Consider the following 27,404-nt stretch of genomic DNA (forward strand, 5'->3'; position numbering starts at 1 on the left):
TGTATTGCAATGAATTTCTCCTGATGTTTCTGTTCTTTCACATGTTGCATAGTTAATTTTTTCAGTGAACTATTGTACGATTTTGAATTTTTTCTAAGGTGTCTATTGAGTCACATGTTGCACAGTGGAACATGTTTAAACCTGCAGCAAACCTGCGACTTTATGCACTCTATATATACCATATATAGAGTGTGATAGAAATACTGCATTCATGCTTTCATAGCTGATACTGGTTTTAGTGTGTGTATATGGGTGTAGTGTTTTGAGCTAACTTTGACGTTTAAGAGTTTTCGTCCACCGAAGAGTGTTCAAGTTATCCACCATCTCTTGCATTCTATTTTTCATTGTTGGTCCTGTAGTCTTCTACAATATAACTGTTATTGCCATTTTAACTTAAAAAGGTACTTATCAGCTATTTTAATACTTTTGTGTTGTTGGAGTATTATTTAGATCAATCTTGCCTATCCGTTTCTGCTTGTTGTTTTGTATGTCTTTGATACTATTTAAGTTTAGTGCTTCTTCACTGTTTTATGGCGTTTAAGATTTGAAAATCTACAGCTGAAATTTTAATAGAAATGAGATATAGGTGTGCTATGGTCGCAATTACGAATATGCTGTAATATAAGTAAAAGTTTACTTATTGGCTGTGAAAGTACTAAACTAATGGATTTAGATGCAGCTTAGTTGAGGTATACTTAGTAGATACTCCATATACGGCCATCTCACTATCTCTGATATAGAAACTATAGTAAAGAGGGGGGAAATTCAGAGCAGGATTGAAGCAATTTGTTAAAGTCTATACTTAAATCATGGTTAGCTTATTTTTCAATAATCTACTGGTATTTAGTAGCTTTGAATTGTATTTTGGGATACAAGGTATGCTTTCATAATGTTCAAAATTTTTGTAAACTCTTTCTTTCATTCTTCGTACAAATGAAGCAAACTCCAACGTAGAGTGTTGGTCCTTAAACAGTAGTTGGCAGAAGTCCTTTGTTATATCCCTATAGTAATCAGTGTGATCTGTAATTTTAGCTATTGAATATCTTGTGTCCAATTAGTATCCTCATAGACATACTTGTTGCAGATTGTGTTTTGGTATGTTCAAACTATCTGCATTTGCTTAACTTGTACAGAAAACTGGGGTCCTCATAATGATTCACTAATAACTAAAGTTGGTGGCATCTAAATTGGATCCAACAAGATATTGCCATATCCTTCTACAATCAGATAACAAAATAGTGACAATTTTAAGAGATTAATCTAAAGCTCCTCCACTCAATTCCATAATTCTTGTATATATACCCTTGTGTAGACAATCATGTAATATGGACACATTTTCTCCACTAAATAACTACATATTTTTGTAATGAGGCATATGGATAACAGTAAGATTGACAAGGTATTTGTATTATATCTTTGTCGAATGAATAATCTTTTCCTAATGAGTTAACATATAAGAACTTGGCACCATGGTACTTTGTGCTTAACAATTTAGAAAATGGAAGCAAGGATTAGGCAAGGCAGGGCAAGAATGTACGACTCTCTCTATGTTCATTTAGGAGTTAAACAATAATTACAACTTGCAATGATATGTCAGTCAAATCTTCAGATTGTACATGAGATAAATTTTAGTAACTGAAATAGAAAGAGAATATATATCAAACAAATAAGCATAAGTGAATGAATCGACATAGTGACATATACGACTAAAACAAACATTAAACGGCCAACAGATATACATTCATTTTACTGCGCGAACCCATGGTTTTATGTTCTATTAACTCATTAGTGAGATAATGATTGTTGGTTTATAATTCCAACCCCTTGTGACGTGCGACAGTTTTTTTTTCTTATGGATATATAAACAATTTTACTTACGATACTTTGATGTATAAGACAACCCACAAAGATGCAACATCCAAATGACGCTGGTTCCTCCCAGTCATCTCAATACAATAAAGTGTTATGGAGCACGAAAACGGAATGCATGTTCATTGAGTTAATGCACTAGGAGTTCATCACATACTGACTCCAATCTTCCACATTTCGAACGTCGGTCTGGGCTCGTATAACCGAGCAAATGAACTCTGTTATGAGTCAGGGTTTTCTTCTTATGACGATACAGCTTAAGGGCAAACTTAACAGATTGCGTCGTGCTTGGCATTTGTTGAAGAAATTTTGAACAGGGTAGGGATGGGATTCAGAAAGGAATACCATAACAAACGATACAGGACATTTAGAGGAGCTGTATCGAGTAAACATCTGATCGTACTATCGTTCTGTCTTCGTTTAACCACCTATTTTTGCATGAAGGTTCTCCTGATTGCAGTGTCCTTACAGATTCACAAGCTAATTACATATCTTTACAATGTGAATGAATGTAGAAAAATCTACAATATAGAAAAATCGTTGAGCATGGGCTTCAACGGTTTGACAAATACACTCAAATGTTCTTACGGAACACCGCATCTGGTGGGTTCACGCATTCATCATCACAACATCGTTGGACAATCCATAATACCAACCACATAGACGATGAACAGATAGATGGCACTCAATAGGGCAGCCGCTAGTCACGAGATGAGTATGAAGATACAACATTCTCTCGATCTGCTCCCATGACATCTCCGGATGATACTTTTCTTCCCCGGGACCATTGCAGGCATCCGTTGGTCTGTCTAGAAGTAGGCGTCGATTCCGACGAGTAGTCAATGAGTTGCAAGCTAAGAAGTGTGAGACCATGGATAGGTGGACTGAATCACTTCATGGGAAGATTAACTGCACTGGCCTAAAGCTATTAAATCTATTGAGCGATGTTTACACTAGTTGACAAAGTTTTAGGATCTGTCAGACATCGTCTTCACCACTGCATTGGAGCATTTTTACAATCACAACACACACGCAATCTTCTTATGTCTTAACGACCAGAATAAACTCCACTGGTTGTACTCATTGGTCAAGTGACTGTATTGCTAGACTGTTACAAAATTAGAAAAAAATGATTTCGTTATGTGTATTTGTGAATGTATTTGCTATACCGATTTACTTAGATTGCACTCATACCAAGTACCCATGCTCGTTAAGTATTTTCATGTCTCTAGCTGAGGGACTTCTACTATTTGTAACTTACACACTAATTTGTCTTATTTTTATTTAGCAATACAACAACGACCAAATATATGGCAAGCTCGGGAGTTAGTGGAGGTCTAGAGTCGAACTCCGCAAGTGAAAACCCAAGGACCCTAAGGATTCCAGGAAGTAACGAATCTGATATTCCAAAGGAATTTTATGCATTTAGAGATTTAATATGCCCAAATTTATTTAGGAAAAATATTTTACGTAACACATTTGCACTACAGGGAGTAAGATGGGTTGCGGAGATTATGACACCCTCACACCAGGGAAGGTTTTTGACAACATTCGCATGACCAAGCCATGCTTTTATGCTTTGGTTGATGCATTGACTACTAGAGGGTTACTGCCTCATGGTCAGACGTCCAGGGTTACCTCAATTGAGGAGGTTGTACTCTTCATGCAAATAGTCGGCATGCATAAAAAACACCGGACAATATGGAGCGATTTCAACACTCATTGGAGACTATTAATCGTAGATTCCACTGAGTGCTTTCTGCCTTGTGCACAATGACGCCAAAACTAATAACTCATCCAAGAGTGGAAAATAACCCATATCTATACTTCAAGGTACGTACCACATCTTTTATTATCGTAACACCATCTCATCGTTTTCACAACCGCGTAATTAACTCAAGTTGGTTCGCATAGTATTTCATGCATGTAACTATACATAATTGTTGATATCGATGTAGGATTGCGTTAGGGAGACGGATGGGACGATGGTACTTGCCTAGTTTCCCAAGTTGACCAAAATCGATACAGATCGCGGGAAGGCCGCCTAGCACAAAACGTACTAGCAATATGTGATTTTGATATGAATTTCACTTATATGTATGCTGGGTGGGAACGAAGTGCGGCCGATGCCCGTGTCCTAGACCATGCAGTTTCACAGGACCAAGAATTTTCCTTTCCCTCCGATCGGTGAGCGTTGTAATATGTAAGCTAGACTCCATTGACTATCTTGTTTAAGGGTAAAATACGTGGCATTAGCAGTTCTCTCTATGACAATGCCGTGTGACAATGCAAGTAAGTATTATTTGGTAGACGCGGGTTTCGCAAACTACCAATGTTTCCTAGCTCCTTATCGAGGAACAAGGTATCACCTAACTGAGTGGAGGGGACAAGGTCGTCGATATCATACCCTACAGGATATGTTTAACCATGCACATTCAAGGTTGCAAAATGTAATTGAACGATGCTTCGGTTTACTGAAGAAACATTTTCTGATACTACAGTGGGGGATGCCGAGCTACCTTCAAAACCACCAGGTCAATATAGTAATTGCATATTGCACATTTCGGAACTTCATCCATAGGTTTAGCAACAATGACATCATATTCAACAAATCGGATGAAGACATTCAACCTAATATGGATTCATTCTACCATAAGGGACATCCAACCACTTATGAGATAGAAACCCAAAGCAACCTTCGAGATAGCATAGGTATGCAAATGTGGACAGCCAACCATCCAAACTAGCAATAAACATAGTGGACAGTGTTGATTCATATGTAAATTACTAAAACCTCTTCCAATTTTCACTTTGTCTTGGAATATTATGCTATAAGATCATTTAGTAATACTCACATGAAGGATGATATGTGCTTGATTGCTGACAATTGTAAAACTGTTTAGATAGTAGTTCAAGCAAAATTAACATTTTTCTACATTTTGAACCGTACACGTGATGCGATGTTGTATAATACATATTTCCTAACCATAAATCTTTATAGTCATGGCATATCGCAGATATCTGGAGAGTGCTAGATTTCCACAGGACGACCACTGGAGTTTAAATATTGAACAACACTTCATGTGGATGATACTTGACGACATCACCCAGGAGCCTATGAGAGACGATGCACGTGCGGAGGAGCAGATGGGTCATTGGGCACGTGGATTACGAAGATATTTTTGGATATCCTTACACTCGAGACAAGGTCCGTAATAAATTCTACGAGTTTAAAAGTCGATTTCACCAGTTCCACAGCATCACTCAGATACCAGGGATTTATTATGATATTAAAACATTTATTATGGTGTTTCCATTAGAGCTACGACCAATTGCGTTAGGGCTACATCATGTTATTTCCAATGTGATGAAATCTACCTAACAATTACCGTTTAAAATTAGTATTATAATTTGCAACGCCAACAAATTGTAGATTGGACCCTGCTGTAGCATTTTTCGTTGGCTAGACAGTACTATTAGTGCCTAGAGCTACATTATCTGAGCATGCTAGAGGTGTGGGGCCCCATCAGGTTGCCGATTGTTCCTTTTGAGGCCCAAAATGATGCACAAAACGACGAGAGTGGTAACATTGTGCGTAATTTGGTGAGAGGAGACAAGGATGCACCCATTGTCATATCGGATTCTACTGTCCCATCGTTACAGACACATACACAGATCGTCAGTTGGGATGTAGTGGAACATGTAGTTCGTGGAGATGGTGGTCCAGCGCTAGCATGCAGTACCTCATTAGCTGCACGACGCATTCTCGACATGGGACCGAAAGTAGGGGGATTGGATAGTGGACTGACTACATTCATGGATTTGGAGAGCAATTTGATTAGGGTTCCCAAACATATAGTGAGGGAGATAGCACAGGCGCGCTCACGACGACCATAGGGACTCCCACCATGGCGTCGTGACGGTCCTTAAGCATACAATGCCCTCCTGTGAAAATTCCAAGTCGAATGTTGGTTTAATCAGTAAAAAGGAAACAACTACTCGAGCATTTTGTGAGTGTCAAATGCATTCGTTTTTTATACGTCATGCAGATGTGTAATTAGAATTGGAGAATTCTCTAGAAATTGACAGCCTTATATGTTACGAGTAAAAATATTCCCTCTGTTATGTTTTTAACTAATCAATGCTAATTGATTTAACTTTAACTATTTAGATATTTTGGACTTAATATAGTGTTCTACTTGAACGAAATATTTTTTGATATATTGAAAATTTTGGACAGTATATTATTGCTGCATGCATAATGCAAAGTACTTTTTGTTCGGATTATCAATTAAATATTTTTATCGTGAACATAAAGGCGGACGAAATCATTTTCAACGCAATAATGTAGTGCATGTAATTATTTGTTCAATTTTTTAATTATTATGTAATATAAATAAATAAACTCCACACTAAAGCAAATGAGATATAGCGATTTTTTTTTTTAATTATATTATATATTATTTAAAACTCCACACTAAAGCAAATGAGATATAGCGATTTTTTTTCTAAATTATATTATATATTATTTAATATATACTATATGTTAAATCTAAGCAATAATTATATATAAAAAATAATTTTTAACTTACAAAATCATTGATATTAAAGATATTCACTATCAATGCTACTGAGTAAAAATATTTAAAATTTTTCTACCTCAATAAAATACTTTATCAGTTTTGTATACTGAGGATAATACACCAGTACTATATAAAAAATTCGTATTTTTTATTACTTCAAGTGTAATTTATCAATTCGAATATAAAGTTTAAAGAATGTATTTTCAACAAATTACTATACTGCAATTTACTGTGTATTAATTATAATTTTTTTCAACTTACACTATTTAAATATTTTGTACTCAAAATTTTTAATACTTCAATGAAATATTTGAGAAATTTGAAAATAGAGGACAATATATCAATACTACATACTTAATTAAACATATATATTATTCATATTTTATATATTATATTTTTTCAGTCCAAATATAAAGTGTAACAAAATCATTTTGGATACAATACAACAGTGCATTTAATTACTCATTAAATTTGTAAGTATTATTTAAAATGTAAAAAAAAAACTTAACAAAGAAAATTACTTAACATAAATATATAAACTATATTTCACTAACAAACAAAATACTATATACATACACACTTATATTAATAAATATATAAAAAAGGCATTATTTGACAATCAACAATAACCTTTGGCTCCCAAATCCCAACATTAAATATACACTACTTATTTTAAACTATTTATATTATATCAAAACACAAATCCAAACATATCATCTATCTCAAACACATACTTATTTATCTCTATTTTTCTCTCTATATCTCCAAAACACCAAAATAAAACACCCAAATTACAAATTCAATATAGAACAAAAGGAGAATATTTTGTGAGAGAAATGAGAGGCAAATTTCATTGCTTATGTCATAAGGTCTGTTGAATATGTGTGTAGTTTTGTATATTACATACAATTGAATTCAAAATTCAATAACTAATAAGTTTGCCTCCAAGAAAATCTATACATACAAATGCATATAACCTTCAACCATAATGAAATAACCACTCCATCGTGTTTATCATGGCGAAAAGTTTCAACTCCTTCTTAACTTGCTCTAACCTCCCTCAAATGGGTTTAGACTTCAAGTATGCACCGGAATTGATATAATCAAATTAAATCAAGTCCAACAAAAATTCATTGAATAATAATTAATTAAATTAACTTTAGCCCAACTAAGTCTAAAGATTCATTTAATTCAATTAAATAAATTTAAGCCCAAATACTAATTAATTGGTCCAATCAATTAATTAAGCCAAACTTAACAAATCAATCCAATTAATTTAAAGGTGTTAAGCCAAAATATTAATTAATTCTTGAGTCATCCATCAAATGGATTATTAAAAATAAATGATCCAATCGTTTATATATATTCTCCTTGAATTAATTTAATTCAATTAAATTAATTTATTTATTTCCGGTTTAATTTCAAATTAATTCCACCAATTTTCATAGTGATTTGTGTGTGACTCTTTAGGTTCACCCTCAACTAGACTTGGACTTATGTCCAACACAATAATTAATTTAATTTGATTTAATTAATTATTTCTAACTAACCATTAATCAAAAACGCCCGTTACCATGAGTGGTCGTCTAGCAACGGTCCATGACACTAGAGACTAGGTGAATATTGGTGTAAACATTTAAGCTCTCTAGTTCCATACAGGTACGGTCCTTCCGTCGACCATGGCCCGGCCTTAGTCTAGGGCATGGAATTGGGTGTCGATCCCCATCCTGGACCAGGCAACTATGCTGAATACTTGAAATGTATTTACTCTATTTATCGACAAAGAAAATCATTTCCTATTCGAGCAATCGCTATGGCTATAGACTTAAAGAGTCTAAACCATCTCAAAGCGCATAGGAGATATATCCATCATGTAGTGATCAGGGATGGATTCTATCTTGAAATCCACCGTCCTTACTACATACTCCGACTACACTGGACAATACTTATAACAACCAAATCGATGACACAGTCATCTCTCGCCAGATCCAAGATATAGCCATCATACGCATGCGACTACCATGATTCCTCAAGTCCAATGATTAATTCTGTATTACCAGAGTTTCAAGTCAAATCGGCCAAGCCTCTAAGACTTCCATATGACGATTCCGCGAGTCAGTTCAATTAGTTAACAACCTTGTCAACTAATTCACTAAAATTGCATACACATCCCATGTCTATCGCTGATGAAACACAACACTCATCCAATGAATGCAATACTTAGCGCAAGTCTCTATAAGACTCTCGATGCCCAGTCTCGAGGTACTCGACTCGGTACATTTCAGACCAATTCTCAAAAGTTAGTTTCATAGCTTTCATCCAATATACAGCCCAACTACATGGGTTATTCAATTGATCTGTTGGAATTGTTGTGATGTTAAAACACTGTTTAGCGTAAATAGTAAGTAGAACAAACACATGGTGCCACAGATGAATACTTACTACATTCATCAAGATTATATCACATTAAAAAAGATTGCTGAATGGTTCCCAAAATCGCTAATACAATTGGCCTATTCTAATAAGACATCAATCCAGATAAATATCTTGGAGCCAAAATATCCGCTGTGAAGTTCAAACTAGGTTTGAACGTCTTGTATCTGGAGTGCTTGTTTTGACAGATATATGAGGTACGTGACTCGGTCAAGAACAAGGCAGAAGGTCAGTAGGAGCTCAATTATGTTCCTAGTGTTTTAGATGTTAAAAACATATTCATCATTTGGAATGATAGAAAGATGTTCTGAAACTCTAAAAACGTGAACATTGTTCATATAATTCTCCATACAGGAATTGGATTCCTATCTAAGGATAAGCTATCCAAGATTCAGTCGTGGTAGACTAATGAGGAGCTTAGATGTTTGACATCCCTGCGACTTTGTTATAAGCAGCATGGGAATGCTGTTAGGTACAACAAGCCTTGTGTTGCTTATGTTGTTTTTAAATATATGATCAAATATCGAGTGTGCACCGACGAGCATCTAAAAACTACGCTCGATTGTTGGGCGTGATACCTAGCATAGCCACGCCATTGCTCACTTTGGAGGATGACAACTAGGCTATAGCATCAGGCAAAAGGCCCGAAATCTCATCATAGGTCCAAGACAAATTCTTAGACTCCATCATTTTCTTGGAGCGATGATAGGAAGATATAACGTGCGGTTGGACCGCAGAACATTAGCAGAAACTAAAGTAAACCCATAAAATCTAGATGGTATCGCAGTTTGCTCATGATCAGGTTAGTCTAAAAAACATGAGTAGTTTTTTTTAAAGTCAAGTGGGAGATTGTTGGAATAGGTGAACAAAAAGCTAATTAGATTGGAGGTTTTGAGAACCATTCAAGCAATCTTTATTTAAGTAATATTGTCCCGATGAATATGGTAAGTATTCGTCTCGGGTTCATGTGTCTGTTGTGCTCACCAATTATGTTAAGCGCTGGTTTGACGTCACAACAGCTGCCCACGGACCATTTAATAACCTATGTAGTTGTGTTGTGCATTCGATGGCAGTTATAAAACTAACTTTTGAGGGTTGGTTTGAAACGTTCCAAGTCGAGGACCTCGAGACTGGGCATCGAGAGTCCTACTGAGACTTGCATTGAGTATTGCATTCATTGGATGAGTACCGCATTTCATCTGCGATAGACGTTGGACCTCTATGCAATTTCAGTAGGTTAGTTGACAAGGTGGTCAACTGAATGAATTGACTCGCAGGGATCGTCATATGGAAGCTTTGGAGGCTTGTACTCGAATACTCGGCTCCGATAGTATGGGAGTAGTCCTCAGACTTGAGGAATCATGACAGTCACGTGCATACGATGATTGTATCTTGTATCTGTGCGAGAGGTGATTGTGTCACAGACATCTTGTCCAGATGAATTCGTTATTGAAGCCACACTCATAAAGGAGATTGAAGGAAGTTAGCTATTACACGTAGATAGCTCTTTCACCCTTGCCGGTAGTGCAGTTAGGGTAGTGCTCACTAGCCTGGATGGGGAAAAGCTGAAATATGCTTTGCGGTTCAACTTTAAAGCCTCGAACAATGAGGCTGAATGTCAAATTCTTATTGTAGGTACCGGGATGGCCTTAAACGCTGAGCTAGGAACTTAATCACCTAGTCGGACTCTCAGTTAGTGATAAATCAGGTAGAAGGTAGATATGAGGTCAAGGAAAAATGGATGAAAGAATATCTCCAGGAGATAAATGAGCTTATTAGCCAGCTCTTTGGTCGACTATAGCACTCACACTATTACTGTAAAAACTCTTATTAGGAATACTTTTAAAACTGATATAACTATCTTACAGATTGGAGGAAACCATTCTTAAACTACCTCAAAGAAGGAGTGTTTCCTGCTAATGAAGGGAGGCAGCAGGACTGAGTTGGAACGCGGGTAAATTTGCTCTATTAGATGGTGTCCTATATAAACGCAGTTTCTCCAGCTCTTACCTCCGATGTTTGTCAACAAAGGAATGTAAGGGCATAATGCAGGAAATACATGAAGGAGCTTGTGGAGCTCACATAGGCAGCATGGCTCTGGCCAACAAAATCTTGTGAGCCGGATATTTTTGGCCGACCCTTAAGAAGGACGTGATAAATTGGGCCAAAAGATGTGAACAATGCCAAAAGCATGCCGCACTAATTCACGTTCCAGCCAAACCATTTAGAGCCATATCAACACCCTGCCCATTCTCTTAGAGGGGAATGGACATAGCAGGTCACTTCCCAACTGCATAGCGCCAACATAAATTCCTTCTTATGGCTGTAGACTACTTCAGAAAATAGGTTGAAGTAGAGCCTTTAGCCAGGATCGCAAAAACCGAAGTGATAAAATTCCTTTGGAAAAATATAATCTACAGATATAGTTTACCTCGTGTTATTATTTCTGACAATCGTTGTCAATTTCAAAGTGGGAAAATCTAATATTAGTGTGTTTAATTGGGCATCCAACAACACTTCACATCCATTGCCTGCCCTCAAGCCAACGGACAATTGAAGTCATTAACCACATCCTGGTACAAGGAATTAAAATGAAACTGGAGCAAGCAGGTGGACAGTGGGTAGACGCGTTACCTGGTGTGTGGTGGTCATATAGAACTAACCCTAGATACACTATGGGAAAAACTCCCTTGAAACTAATATACAGGTGAGAGGCTGTATCCCTGCTAAAGCTGAGCTAGAAACCTTCAAAACCCAACATTACGAGCACGAGTACAATTACAACTTGCTTTCAGCCAACTTGAACTTGACAGATGAAGTACGAGAGGATACATGTGCTCGTATAGAAAGATACAAGCAGAGAATAGTCACTGCTTACAATCAATGAGTCAAAAAGAGGAAGTTCCAAATGGGAGACCTAGTCCTCAAACAAGCTGACACCCTTTGACTAGTGGGAAAACTAGCACCTAACTGGGAAGGACCTTATAAAATCGTTCGTATCATTAAGTTTGGAGCATACAAGATTGAAGAGAAAACTTTCTTGACCATAGATAGCTTGCAATCTCAGGAAGTTTACTCTTGAATTTCTCAATTCATAAATGCTTATTAGTGTAATCAAATATACTTTTCTTAATAGAAACATATTTCTTGCTTCGTTCTTGTGATGCTTGTAGGATAAGATTTCAAATAAAGCTAATTGCAGTAGCCAACACCTGTCCTTAATTAAGTCGCCTTATTGGCGCACACTATACTTATGTCGCCTTGTTGGCGCGCGTTTTACTTAAGTTGTCTTACTGGTACATGCCTTATATCTATCACCCTTACTGGCATATTTTTAACCTACACATGCCAGCGATTCAACTACTAATGTAGCCTGTAGATCCATAAGCCGCACGATATTGTGGTCTGCCTTATAGCAATACATATCCTCTCGTACTAACATTCTTCCTAATGTAACAGGAACACTTGGAACATGTACACACAGATGGACAAAGTATCTCAGTATTCTTTATAGGATCATACTTACTAGTTCATTGCACTAGAACTTTATTTTACATGCGTCACATACTCGTATTGCCCTGTAAATGGGCATAAGACTTCTTCTGCAATTAACTAGCAGGAGGTAGAGAATCCTATCTACTTTTTTCCGCTTAAGATTATCTAACCATTACAGGAACCCTTTTCACACAAACATAAGATTTGAGCTCTCCTCAGCCAAATATCAACACATAGGAGTAATAAAGGACATAAAACTGCATAAACCACGAAGCAGGAAAAAAGAGAGAGAGTAGAATCCAGAGGGCATCAAGTGCCCAAAATAAGCATTCAAAGCCCACAAGAGAGCATTTCAAAAGCCTCACACAGGAGGTAAGGGTAACAAAAAATATTGTTCATTTTAGCAAAAAGCAAATTAACTTATAAGCAGGAGGAGGAGCAGTTTCATCATAGCCAGTAGGAAGGATCACTTTTAGGGGAAAAACATCTTCCACCATTTGATCTCCTCAGTCTGCAGGAGCCTCACCTTCTCGGGGAGCATGAAGCATGGTCTCTAGCAACTTGCAACGTATTTCTTCGTCCAGCTCAGGAACATCAGCCAAACTTGCATGAATATCTAGGAAGTCTGTAGGAGCAATTAGCAAAGGGTAGCCTACATCTACCAATTGGGAAGCACAAGTCTGATTACCCATGATAATAATACTTCTAAGCACTATATGATAAAAGGTGTTGGAATTCCATGGATTTCTTGAATTCGGCTATCCGGATGGATCACTGTTCCTCCAATTTTTGCTTCCCATCCTCGAAAGAAGGATAATCTTGAAGTTTAAGCACCGCTTGCAAAAGGAGTTCATGTGGACTTGATATTCTGCCCTTAAGAAAAGTTAGGCTAGCTTCAGCTTGAGTTCCTTTTCCTGCACTTCCCTCCTAGCTTCTCCATCTTCTTCTGGGCTTTCTCTGCAGTAGGCCCTCCTTGTTCCAACCAGCTAAACAAGTCCCCAACCAGTAGGGCAGCTTACAAAATAGGTTAAGGGTCCTTACCCACATGCTAGAATATATTGAATTTATTTATTTTTTCTTTTTTTCTTCTTACCTTACTAATATGAGAAGCCAGCAAGTTCATGGCTTGATCGAAAGCTAAAGCTTTTCGAAAACTTTGCCAGGGGGATAAAGGAGTCCCTTCATAAAATCAGTTGCCCAGCTGCTCTGGTGTTCCTCTTTCAGCAAGGATAGAACCTCATCGAAACTAAGCTTCTCCCTTTTGATTTGTACATCAGTCGGGCGGGGAGTACCAGTGCTCGTAGATGGTCTAGGAGCTGGAGGAGCTAGGGAACTGGTGGTGACTTTAGCTTTCTTAGCAGGAGTTGAACAAGCTCTGCTTGGCTCTTTCCTTTAAGATCACTAGTTGAGGTTGAACTCGCTGGAGTGGAAGGACTTTCAATAGAGGAGCATTTAGATGAAGAACCGGTCCTAGGAATCTTTCCCTCGTCTAGAGACTTGTCCTCCAGTAACTTTTTGAACATATTAACTGCAGGAGTTACAAGTATGTTAGTACTATCATATATATCCAAGCTGAAAAACATTTAAAGAAACAAATTAGAATATACAAATAGTTGTACCAGCAGCAATGTCCATAATGACCTCTTTAGGACTCAACCCATAACGGAAAAGGAGGGCTGGATAGACTAGCTAACGAGGATCATACTAAAAAGCATTTAGCACTCTAACAAAAGCTTGAAAGGAGCAGGATGATTACGGGTCGAGTAACTAAGGAGATTGGGGCAATAGGAACCCACAATGTGGGGAAACGCCATGGAGCAGGAGTAGATACGAAGAAGTAATGGCATTCTTGATGGAAATATCAGAATGGAGAAATTGGGCATCTCCTCTAGAAGTAAAGTAAAATAAACCTGGACTTGCCTTTTCAGCATGAAAAAAAAGAATGGAATTAAGCAGTTGAAGGGGTTTCTCCTAAATTCCTTTTTTAAGATATAAACCCAGCATATATACTAAAAGCCTTGGGAATAAAGTAACTCAACGGGACTTTAAACAAAGTCAAAACTTCGGCAAAGAAAGGTGGAACAGGAAATCACAACCTAACCTCTAGTTGGGCTACGTAGAAACTCATAAAGCCCTCAAGAGGCAAGTGGGGGGGTTGGCAGGAGTAGGGACCTGAATCAAGAAGTCATGAGGTGTACAAACCTCACCAAGGTCTTCTTCCTTCAAAGAGAAGCAAGAAACCCTATATGAGTCCACAAAAAGATGCGACTACCATGTCTTCCTTTTTCCGCCTCTTAGAATCTTCCCTATATATTCGCTCTCACTTCTTCCTCTCCCTTGCCCCCTTGAAGGCCAGAATGAGAGGTATCAGAAAGGGCTGCAAAATCAATCAGGAAATCCTCAATAACGCTCATCCACACCCCCCTCAGACACGGTTAAAAATTCAAGAAAGGTAGAAGACTTACCTAGAAATGGTGGACATAGTGAGGTGCTAACATGAGAGAAGTTAGGAGCCTGTGAATTAGAAGATGACCTAGTTTCAGACACAAGGAAAAAGGGGGAAGAGATTACCTTAAATAACGAAAGTGGTAAAATAATGGCAAAAGGAAAGATACCTTATATATGCCTTACCATGAACAGTCCTTCTAACTCAGGACTTGGTGGCCAGCTAGTTTTCTCCTGCCTATATCACAATCTCCAAAGAATTTCCGAAAGACAAGACTCTTCTCCTTCTTTTTTTTCTTGTATTCATTACTAGTTATGACTGTTTTGCGGGTGCAGAAATTCAAAAAACATGTTCTCACAAGAAGAGGAGGGAACCAACTAGCATGACTCAAGAAGCTCAGTGGGATTCATCTTGCTGATGAGCAGAAAAACTTTTTTCTCTTTTTTGCAAGATAATCACCTACTCCAATAATCCAGCTCTACGATCTGCACTTCTAGAGGTGGGGGAGCGATGATGCCCCGTAAAATTATTAGACCGAACCCACCAGTAGGGAGGCAAAGCCCATAAACTAAGCATACCAGACCAACCAATCAAGAGCCTAGCCGGCCCATCAGCAAGAAGGCAAGGCTCGTCAGGAGGAAGGAAATACCCATAGGCCTACCTCTTACTTTACTAAACTGGCAGGCCGAAGAAGTAGGCTCATTTCAAGTGAACACGTCATCATACACCTGGGTGCACACGACATATGACTTGCCAACACCTTTGTATACATCATCCTATTATATCTCCAGGTAGTCCCGAGCAAATTGGTAACAAATGAGCTAGGAAATCCATAAACAACCAATTTCCAGATTTTAGACAGACATGGCAGGGTTCAGACCAACACAAGTATCTCAATCAAATATAGTCCAAATCCTAAACGGTTTATTGTGGATGATAGCCAACTCGAAGAGATTCCCAACGGCGTATAACACTCCACAACAACCCTTGTATTTTGCTCTATGCATGCCTATAAATAGAGATCTTGTGCAGTCATTTGGTAACATCATTCTTCATTCTAAAACTCACTCTCTCTCATTATTTTTCCTCGATTTTTGAGCTATTCTAAGCTTATATTTTACGCTCCACGAATACATACACCTTATCACCATTTTATACCATTATTCTCACTTTAATTCAAATTTTTTCTTTTATTTTTTTTTCATAAATCATTACTACCTTAAATATCGGAGTGCTAACCTTTTTTTGCAGAGTTAGTCCTATGATAATCTTGGGATTTTCTCAAGGATCTTTCGACTATTATGGCGTGGTAAAAAATCTGATATGCATCAATCATAAAAAACAAATCCACATATACACATTATTTTTAACACATACTTATTATCTATGTTTTCTCTCTCTAGGAGTTTCAAAGGGTAGGGTATTACCCTACCCAGGCCCATGGATTAAAATAGAGGCTCATGGTGTTGGAATAAACTTATACGGTTAAGGGCATGGCTGCAATCGGAGGTTGTTTACCGCATCGGTGATGGGCGGGATTTTTATTTATGGAGGGACCCTTGGCACCATCTAGGCGCTCTTATTCAGAGAGTTCTGCATGGACCTAGTGTTACGGGATTGCAGGAATCCAACAAGTTGTGGGCTGTCATTCACGAGGGTCAATAGCAATGACCTTATATCACTGACTTCGAATGTTTGGAGATCTTGCAGGTACTACCTGTCATTCACGGAGGTAATGACCGAATTTTGTGGCGGTTCTCGGGCAATATTGTCACCACACAAGCCCTCTATCGCTTATTTGATCCCCCGAGTCCAAAAATAGACTGGTATTCACTACTTTCTAGACCTCTTAAAATTCCTCGGCACATGTTTATTCTCTGACTCGCTATTCAGAAAAAGCTTGCTACGACGGACAAGCAATGGTTATCACATTTAGGAGGATGCGTCCTATGTACTGAGGACAACTTGGAAACACACGCATTTTTTCTTTCATTGTCAATATAGTAGACGTTGTTTGACTATTATCAGACGAACTATTCAATTTCTCTGGCCTAACAGATAGTGGAGAATGAATATTAAATGGGCTTCAAGAAAGTGGAGGGGCAAACACATTATTAACATGGCATACCGTGCGCTACTTGGGGCATACGTTTACCACATTTGGAGGGAACGCAACATGAGACGGTTCGAGCACACTTTGAGGTCGCCAGCTAGCTAGCTAGCTTAATCATAGAGGACGTCAGACTACGGATTCTTGGCAAAAATCTTCCTAGTTCTATTAGCTCTAGTGCACTTTATAGAGTATGGCATATCCCTTGGCATGTCGAGGGATAACATATCATACGAGCACTGTTGTATTATACCTCCTTTTTCTATTTATGAAATTTACCTTTCCCCAAAAAATACCCTACCCAAGCCTATAGATTAATACCTAGATTCAGACATGGACCCAACAAATATTATTAAGTCCCAGACCTATTAGAAAAATATATATTGTGTTTTGGTTGAGTCTCTACCCATCAGTACCCATGGATCTAATTATCCAATTTGAACCCAAAAAATATTTCTTTTACCCAATTCAATTACATTATTAGTTTTGAATTGATGTACATTCAAGTGAAGAAATCTAAAAAATTTAAGACATCATAACATTATTTATCGTGTAATTCTTCAACTAAGTATATTTTTTTAATCAATAAATAATCAGTTATATAAATATTTTATCATCCTAGCCTTGCTAGGTATATTTTCAATATCTTGATTGGCAATAATGCTTGCTTGAAGTGATAAAATTGAATTTTAAAATTTTATAATATTAGATTCAATTGCCATAAAATATGTAGATTTAATAATTTCATTAGATTATTTTATAAACGGTATTATAAATGATATATTATTTTAAAAAATTATCAAAAAAGTGTTATTTGTGAATTGATCACAATAATTCTGAATTTATTGATAAATTATGGTAAAAATAGAAAATAAAAAAAGAAATTTAATTTAATATTTAGTTTTTTTAACTATTTTATCTTAAATAAAAATATCAAATATTATCCAACAACATCATGAAGAAAAAAGAAAAAAAAAATTAGGTTTAAACCCTACTCAGACCCAAAATCTTGGGTTCAAAACAACGACATTGGATTTAGAGGGTCTTGAGCGGGTAGGGTAGGGTATGAGTATTATTTGATAGGATGAGTTTTTCATGCATATAAGATCCTCTCCATTGACACCGCTACTTATTTTATCTTAAAAAACAAAACAAAATATTTCAAAAATAAAATAAATATATTTTTGTATTTTGAGTATAACACGGAGGGCGAACATGGAATTTACCCCTTTTTTAATCGTAAATGTGAATTATGCACACGGATTGCGTGGTGCTTCCATCACTAGTTTAGTTTAATGTAAAGGCTGATATGTTTGGGCAAAGAGAAAAGAACATCTGTAATTTGGGTTTTCGCTTTCTCCGACGATTTTCAAATCAAATCGAAGCGATCAATGGAGACCGAAGACGCAGAAACGGCGCCAAGAAACGACAACTTGTGGTTGTTGAAATCCATTTTTTCTAAGAAGACTAAAGTCCAAGGGGACGCTGATGCCGACTCCAAACACTCGGGGAACGAGAATCTCCCCATTCCTTTCCTCTCTCCTCACGCTAATTCTGTAGTCTCGCACTGCTCCAAGTAATTGATTTCAACTTCTGGGGTTCCTTTCAATTGAGTTTCATTCTTGTGGGATTATTTGCTTTTAATTCTTTTTCAGGTTTGTGGTTTAGGATTATCTTAGGCATAAGAGCTCCATATGATTGTCGTAGTTTTTTTTTTTTATGTGAGAGGTCGAGTATAGTGTGGTTAAGAGGAAAATGGTTTTGGGATTCCATGTCTGGAGGCAATCACAAGGAATAATATGCTAAAATTTGGTAACCTATCATCTCTATGTATGTGTCCGTGTTTTTTCTTCAGTCAAGACATGCATGTAGCCCTGAAACTCTTTGCAATTGTCAGTATTCAAAATATATCAAGGTACAGTACATACATCATAATAGAGAAACTATTTTGCATGGTTAGCTGACTTCAGTTGAATGAAATAAGAAGGCTAGCGAGTTAGAGCATGTCCCTAGCAACATTAGGAACTTCCTGTTTTGTTTTCTTGTTTGGTTGCTTGTTGCCTTCTTCTGTAAATGTAAAGATCTGTTTACTTTTCACTTCTTCTATTGGCAAGTGAGTATAAGCACAAGTTTGATCCTAATTGCCTTGCTAGACTCGAGTGCGCATTTATTTGGTGTTGTGTGATGATGTTATTCCAAAATTTCCAGATCTGCTTGATATCTACATCACCTTATAATTATACCAAGCTATGTCACGTGAGAAGAAATACAATGATAATATTTATTCTGTTATTATAACTATATTAAGCTTGGTTATGCATGAAAAAGCATGTGAAACCATCTGTTATGTTGGCAAAAGAATTTTTTTTCTACATTATGCTTTATGTTGATAATATTTGATGAGGATACAATTGTTTGGAGTTTTACTTTTTGTTGTTTTCTAGAAAAAAAATATGAGTGCGAATCTTAGTTGCAAAGCCCCATAGTTTCTCTGAAGATCGTATTACTTCGTAGAACTAAGATATAAGATGGTCATGTGTCGTTCTTCTGAAGATACCTCCCCAAACTCTTGGTGCTCAGCATAAGTTCAGCTTGTAGAACAAGGTGTATTTTGCGACAAGCACAAATTCTTCCTCCTCTGAATGTTGATATGTAACTGTGTATCAACTTTTTGTAGGATCCTCGGCATATCAACCAATGAGTTACAGGACCGATTTAATGAGGAGCTACCTGATAATGTTAAGCAACCTCCGTCCTATGCTAGGAACTTTCTGGAATTCTGCTCGTTTAAAGCACTGCATCTTGCCATAACTCGGCCTAATTATTTGAATGATAAGGAATTTCGCCGTCTAACTTTTGACATGATGATTGCATGGGAGGTCCCTGGCGTTGATAGTGACCTGATAGATAAAGTAAGATGGATCTGATCCTCTTTTTCCTCTTCGAAATTATAGTCAAGTCTTTTAAAAAATGTAGTTTACATTTCCCTAGTTCTGGTGAATGAACAAAGAGAAAAAGACACGATGTGCTAATAGTTGTACTAATTAAACTTGCAATATAGGATGGTGTGGAGACTCATATTTCTGCTGCTTTCGCACTGCTCTTTCATGTTTTTATGCTGATCATGTTACGCAATTGCAGGAAACTGCTTCTTGCAGCAATCAGGACATTGAGGGTGAGGATGGTTGGTCACTGTTTTATTCCAATTCGACAAAAATGGCTGTTCAGGTGGTTTTATAATTTGAAGTTCACCTTTGATTTTACATATGACAATAATGGACTCTAGATGATATTACTGTCCTAGAATCATTTACTTCAAAAGTTCATTTATTTCTGTGAGTTATCTTCTTGAAAACTTAAGGTTGATGACAAGAAAACTGTTGGACCAGAGGCCTTTGCTCGGATAGCTCCTGCCTGTCCAGTTATTGCTGATATAACTACAGTTCAGAATCTTTTTGACGTTTTGACAAGTTCTTCAGGTCACCGACTTCATTTTCTAATATACGACAAGTACCTACGGAGTCTTGAAAAGTATGCATCACTTCTTTTAGTTAATTCCTGTAAACTCATTGATCCTTTAAATCATTTCTGTTATGGAACTTGGTCTGAGGCAAATGGCAAGTGGTTGTTGGTAGTCCCTTACCTCTGAACTTATATCCGATTTATGCAAAGAGGAATCTAATGGTTCTTTTCTCCTCAACCTTTTCATTTTGATGCATCAAAGTCATGTAATTAACTTTGTTGGTGTTTCTTCTTTTGCTCTCACTCATGCAGAGAACCTCTCTTACATGGCCTTGAAAATTTGTAATTTGCTTCAACTTAAGCACAAGAGCATCAATAAAATTCTCTCAGAGATGTTGGATATTTTTTGAAATTTACGATATGATACATGCAGTCCTTTGAGTTTTCAATGGATTAGTCGCTAGCTCTTGACAGGACTGAAGGTGATAAGGGGTGCACATGTGCTGGAACTTGTAATAATTGTTGACCACCTACTTCTCGTGTAGGATAATAAAATTTGTGCAAAATGCAATGGGGCCACAAGTTATTGCCAATCTTTCACTTGCTCAGGATGAAATTGTTATAGATGTAGATGGCACAGTTCCCACCCAACCGGTTCTGCAGCATACTGGAATGTCCGCATGGCCAGGTATGGATAGTATAGTTTCTCCTTCTGGTGCTGAATCTGCTGATTGGGTAGGTCAAATTGGTAAACATTTTTTTAAGACTAGTTTCAACTTTCAATCAGAATAAAGTTTATCATCTTGTCACTATTTCTTATATTGCTACTCAGTTTTGTTTGTCTTACCATTTTAGGGCGGTTGACATTGACAAACTATGCTCTTTACTTCGAGTCTGGCGTGGGATTATATGATAAAGCTGTAAGATATGATTTGGCAACAGAAATGAAACAAGTTATAAAGCCTGAATTAACTGGACCCTTGGGCGCTCGTCTATTTGATAAAGCTGTGATGTACAAGTCAACATCCATGTATGTTCTCTTGCTAATTTGAAATTCTGTGATAAACAATGTGATTTATCTCTTGACTATAGTCTTTGTATAGAGCAGAGCCTGTCTATTTGGAATTTCCTGAATTCAAAGGTTGCTCAAGGAGGGACTACTGGTTGGATATCTGTCTAGAGATTCTCAGAGCTCACAAGTTCACTAGGAAGTATAATATGAGAGGAACTCAGCAATCTGAAGCAATTGCTCGGGCAATTATTGGAATATTTCGATTCCGTGCAGTTAGAGAAGCCTTCAGTGTCTCATCATCCAATTACAAAACTCTGTTGTGTTTTAACTTGGCTGAGAGTATTCCTGGGGGAGATATGATAATGGAAACTCTATCAAATCGGTTGAAACTCATAAGTTCCAGTGCTGGACAACGTGATGTTGTAAGCTCTCCTAAGGGGAATAGACCAGCTGCCTATATGACTCTTATTGCACTCAAAATTGTTTCATCCAAAGAGGCAGCATTGAATAGTGAAGCTACATATGAGGGCGGAGATGTCTGTGTGGGTGAATCAGATCCATTAGAAGCTCTGCTGAAGCAGTTGAAACAAGATACTGGAATGGCTGAAGCTGCTCAAGCAACTGTTGATCAAGTGAAAGTGGAAGGGATTGATACCAACATAGCTGTGATGAAGGTTTCCTGGTTATATGCTTTGTCATTTGGGTGTTCCTAAGTCTTTCTCTTCATGCATGTAGCTGCATCATAGTGAAGATTTCTGTTCTCCAACAAAATAGGGATTAAATGATTTGGATGAAAATGATGCACTGTGACATTATTTGGAACCCTCAACCAACTCTTGGATGATTTATTGCCTGTTACACCATTATGTATTACTCTCCAAATTTATAATATTCACCTACAAATAATTGTCCTTGTTTGGCTTGATTGGTTGTTTTAGATGAGAACTTAAAAAGTGATAGTTTGATTTTATCTTTTCTGTTTTACCCTTGAAAATAGTGGTTAGGGAGAAGACTTATTTCCAGGCAGACTATTACTAGACTTAGGTTTTTGTGGGCGGAACAATCTTTTTAATTTTGGAGGTGTACTGACATGCAAAGTAGGAAATTAGGGTTGTTTGTGCCACAGAAAACCAGACTGTAAAATGTGCTGCCCCAATGACAAGAAGACGGTAAAGATTCTGCCAAATTGCCCTTTATGTATTCTACTACCTGCTTATGCGTATTTTGACTTTGTTCCTACATATGTAATCTGCAAATTAAGTTTTTACATTGTGATTCTGTTGCATGGGTTTAGATGGAATATCTGCTAGTAACTACAGTAGCTGGTTATCATTCTAGTTATCCAGAGTAACATTTTCCAAATTTTTAATTATTCTTTAAGATGACTAGTCTGCTATTTGTTCTTTCTTTTTTTCTTGATGAGTTATTCCTTGTTTATTTGTAGGAGTTGCTTTTTCCTCTGATTGAAACATATAACCGCTTGCAACGTTTGGCTTCATGGAATGATCCCTATAAATCAATGATGTTTGTGTTATTCTTCAGCTATATGATAATTAGGTATGAATTTTTTATTATTTCTTTGCTCTATGCTGCAATAATGTAACTTCCCATTTTTCTGCATGAAAGTTTAGCTACATATATATATATGTGTGTGTGTGTATCTCAATTTGAATATATTTTATACTGGTATCTGAAAGTTAAGTTGGCATCTTATGTTGTATTAAATTTCCTTACCTCAATTGAAGAAGAAACGGACAACTTTAATGAAATATAACAATGATAATGCAGTAGTGTGAGTATTACATCACATCATCATGAGATTGAAGTATGGAAAGATAATTCTTTTCTTTTGCAATCATTCTCTGTTCCTCAGCAACCTCATCATTAAATTTAGGGAGTAGAGGTGACATAATCGACATAGCTTCTCAAGCTGGTCAGGTTTTCTGGAAGGAGCCAAACTATCTCTAGCATTGAAGTGGGTGATGCCAATCTTTAAATTAATGATCTGCTTTCATTTTCAAAGCTAAGATGTCCGTTTAGTTTTGTTTTTTAACCACGTTCCCCTGTAGTCATAACTGAGCTTGCCATCCCATTGACAGAATTTTGATGTCTACTGAAACATAGAATTTAAAGCTTAATCACCTGGCGAGACATAGGTTCTCTAGCTAATGGAACACCATTAATTTGTTATTTTTATAATCTTTCCTATGTGGCTGACGAGTTGGACAAGTTATTTGCTCCTCACTGTCTTACATTTGATTATTTCCTTAAGTATTCAATGTCTAATTAAGTTTAGGTTTAACAGTCACTTATTTTCAAATGCTAACCTTTTAAATCTCCTTTAATTTTGTCATAATTATCTGTAGTTTAAGCTATTCAATTTATTATTATTGTGCAAAAATATCTCAGTTTAATTTGTAGAAATTAATTAATTTTAGTAATTCATAATTTTCGTGGTCAATGATTAATTGATAATGTTATTAATAATTTTTCCAACTTATACGGTCAAATGAATTATCAAGATCATCATCTTTTTTGTTATTTATTTTGGTATACTCGGCTCTAGTTCTGATAAATTGCTTATAGTTTAATTTTATTCAAATTCGTTTTCATACAGCCAGATATAATGTTTTCAATATAGTAAAAGTCAAAATAGATATGTGCAACTATGGTAATATATATATATATATATTTGTGTATATATTAGGTAATAAATTTGAAATGCAGCATCAATGATGCGGATGAAGTATAATACTGTAATTGACTTAGTTTGACGAAAACAATCTCATTTCAATTTTTTAACCAGTAACAAATTGAAACCATATTTTAATTGGAAAAATTTGAGAAAACATGTCAGAAATCTGCGAGTTCTCTTTTTATTCTCAACTTTGCTACTTTTTTTTTTTCACATAATATCAAAAAGCATCCGTCTTCTCCAAAGTATACTGGAGATCATATTTTTGCCTGATACTATATCCACATTTTTACATTTCAGATACTCCAAATGCATATCTGCACATATCCAGCTTGTACCCCATCCACTCCATATCTAAACTGTATCTGCTACTACAAAAAACTTTAGAAATGTGCATTGTAGCTCTACATTGTATCTCAACCATTTGTTTTGCTATCTTTTATGTAGTCTATCAAACGAGTCAATATAAATGAGGGAAACAGTTGTTGAGTATCGAACTTGGTTGTATTTGTATTTTACCTAAAAAACCTGAGCTATACAAGTTACAAGAAATAGTATTCGGGTAAGGAGGTTGCCCCTTTGGCTGCATATTCTTTGGTAATACAACATTGCAATCCTTGTCTGAATTTCCTTTCATGGGTTTTTCTACTTGCATCATTGATCTAAGGTACCAAAATCCTATAATATACATCTGAAGTTTATATTCTTTTTCTTCCTCAAACGAACTTGTTATTTTGAAGTTGGATTGATGTAATGTAATATAAAATTTCCTTTCTTGGGTCTTTGTACTTGCAATTTTGGGAAAATACTGTAAATATTCAGCAGAAACGTATCTTCTTCTCTGTCTCAAATGAGGTTTATGTTTCTGAAGTAGGATATAGTATTGAAATGATGCTTTACAATCCAAAATGATTGCAATGAAATTTAGTGATTTTCTTTTTTATTCCATTGACTGCCATACTTCATTGTTTCGTTGACCATATGATGACTTTTACAAGTTTGTTAATTTGCCTAGTCTTTACCGATTATATCTTATTATAAGTCTATTTTGTATTAAAACTGAAAATTGCATAGTATCTGACAAGTTACATTATGACTTTCAGGGACTGGATCAAGTACATTTTACCATCCATTTTCGTATTTTTGGCACTAGTCATGCTCTGGCGCAGGTATGCTTGGAAAAGGAGGCAACTGGAAGCTTTCAAAATTGTACCACCCCCTGCTAAGAATCCAGTGGAGCAGCTGTTAACATTGCAAGAAGCTGTAACTCAAGTTGAGTCTCTCATCCGAAATGGCAACATTATTCTTCTCAAAATACGAGCACTTCTATTTGCTGTTCCTCCGCAGGTATTTCTCATATACTCTCCACATTATGTGCTGCTTGATTCCGAAACTATGTTCTCAAGGCTGATAATTAGGAGTTCCCTTATTATGAATTTTACTATGAACCACTGTTGCCAACATCTAGCATAACAAATTTCATATTCTAATTTTCAGGCAACAGGGAAGGTGGCTCTGTTATTGTTTTTGACGGCTCTGGCTATTACCTTTTTGCCATTGAAATATCTTTTGTTATTAGCATTTTTGGAGTTTTTTACAAGGAACATGGCCGCGAGAAAGGAAAGCAGTGAAAGAGGGATGAGACGCGTTAGAGAATGGTGGACCAGGATACCCGCTGCGCCTGTTGAGGTTATGAAGCTCGATGACAAAAAGAGGAAATGACTGAGGGAATGTCCCAAAGAAACATATGAATCATCCATAGTTTCATATGCTTGTGAGTTGCTGCTCAGTTTTGTGTACATAACCCGAGCGCTCTCAGCTCTTGATTTAGATTCCACTTTATTGCATTTCGCTATAGCCCACTGAAAGAAGCCTCGCTCTTTCTCGCTAATGATTTCGCTTCGTTTTAATTTTGTTGCTCTGCTGCTTTACATGCTCCTGCTCATCATCACATCAAAAAAGGGTTTTGATAAATTATAGGAATAATTATACGTAGATTTCTTGTGATTTGGGAAATTACATCTAATACTTTTGATATTTGCTTTCGTCTAACAAATAAGTCTCTTTATTAGTTAAAATTCATTAAATTTACTGATTTTTACAAAAAAGAATGGTTTAGTTCAACGAGGTCTATTTTTATCATTATAAGGATAGTTTAGTTAGAATGGTGTTGTCTTCATGTGTTAATGAACGCGATGAGGTTTATTTTTATCGTTATAAGGATAGTTTAGTTCGAAAAAAAAATTTTTGACCTACAATAAGTCAGTACTAAGTCAATCGAGGATAAATATAAATTTTATTCAATCTTTTTGTTAATATCAGCAAATTCAATGAATTTTGACCAACGAGTAACTTATTAATTAGATAGAAGTAAATTTTGTAGGTGTTAGATGTAATTTTTTAAATCACATGAAATTTAATATAATTACACTAAATCTCATAGGAGGAGAGTGAATAATCCCTAAATTATATATATTAGAGAAGGAAAATTATATTTTCTCAGTCGGTCCAAGTACACACAATGCAAAATGTCATTTGGTTTTAAGAAAATCAGGAAAACGAAAAAATTATAAAATGGAAAACTGTTAATTATGCACCACCAGATACGTAAGTATATTTAAATTTTTTTATTATATTTGTTTAATGATAAAATGAAATACTAATGAAAAAGACTAAAAAATATATATTTTATGCACTTAAAATATAAGGTTAAGTATATGTGAAATATTTAGATGTGTAATAATACTTAACTGTAAATGAAATCTATATATTATAATTGTGTATGTAGGTCTTTTCTTTTTCTAATGAAACCGGAGTTCATATATTATATAATCCGAACAGACTCGCTACAAAACTGGATATAGATTTTATTAATTTGAAAAATGAAAAAAATTCTGCTAAGTGTGCTTTTTATATTAGAGCTTTGGAACGGCTATAGATCGTTTCAAAACGAGTTACTATGTATATAAAGTTGTTCCTAATAGAGTTTCAATATTTTTATATATTATTTTTCATAAATCAAAACGACCTCATATTGCTATTGGTTAGCCGTTCATAAAGTCGTCCCAACAGAAATTTCAAATAAAAATATTTTTTAAAAAATTAATAAAAATATGTACTGGACAATTTAATGTTGAAGAAAGCATCCATTGTGTGGAATAATACAATTGAAGTACATAAAATATTTGAAACTAAGGTTGATCTATGTTCGCAATATGAAATAAATTTGTATATTCATAATTGTTAGTATTACACTGATGTAACCATCATCTTATATTGTTCTACTGCATGGCTTAATC

At 36.1% G+C, this 27,404-nt stretch overlaps 1 protein-coding gene across 1 annotated transcript; it reads left to right on the forward strand.

Moving 5' to 3' along the window:
* On the forward strand, positions 18,211-26,015 carry LOC105160173. Its single transcript, XM_011077441.2, has 10 exons — positions 18,211-18,512; positions 19,614-19,848; positions 20,078-20,164; positions 20,298-20,467; positions 20,944-21,086; positions 21,254-21,428; positions 21,502-22,084; positions 22,855-22,967; positions 25,209-25,452; positions 25,603-26,015. Exons 1-10 carry the CDS (start codon positions 18,328-18,330, stop codon positions 25,825-25,827), a joined length of 2,160 nt encoding a protein of 719 aa, XP_011075743.1. The 5' UTR covers positions 18,211-18,327; the 3' UTR covers positions 25,828-26,015.

Source organism: Sesamum indicum, linkage group LG4 (assembly GCF_000512975.1).
Source record: "Sesamum indicum cultivar Zhongzhi No. 13 linkage group LG4, S_indicum_v1.0, whole genome shotgun sequence".
In the NCBI taxonomy this organism is placed as follows: Eukaryota; Viridiplantae; Streptophyta; class Magnoliopsida; order Lamiales; family Pedaliaceae; genus Sesamum; species Sesamum indicum.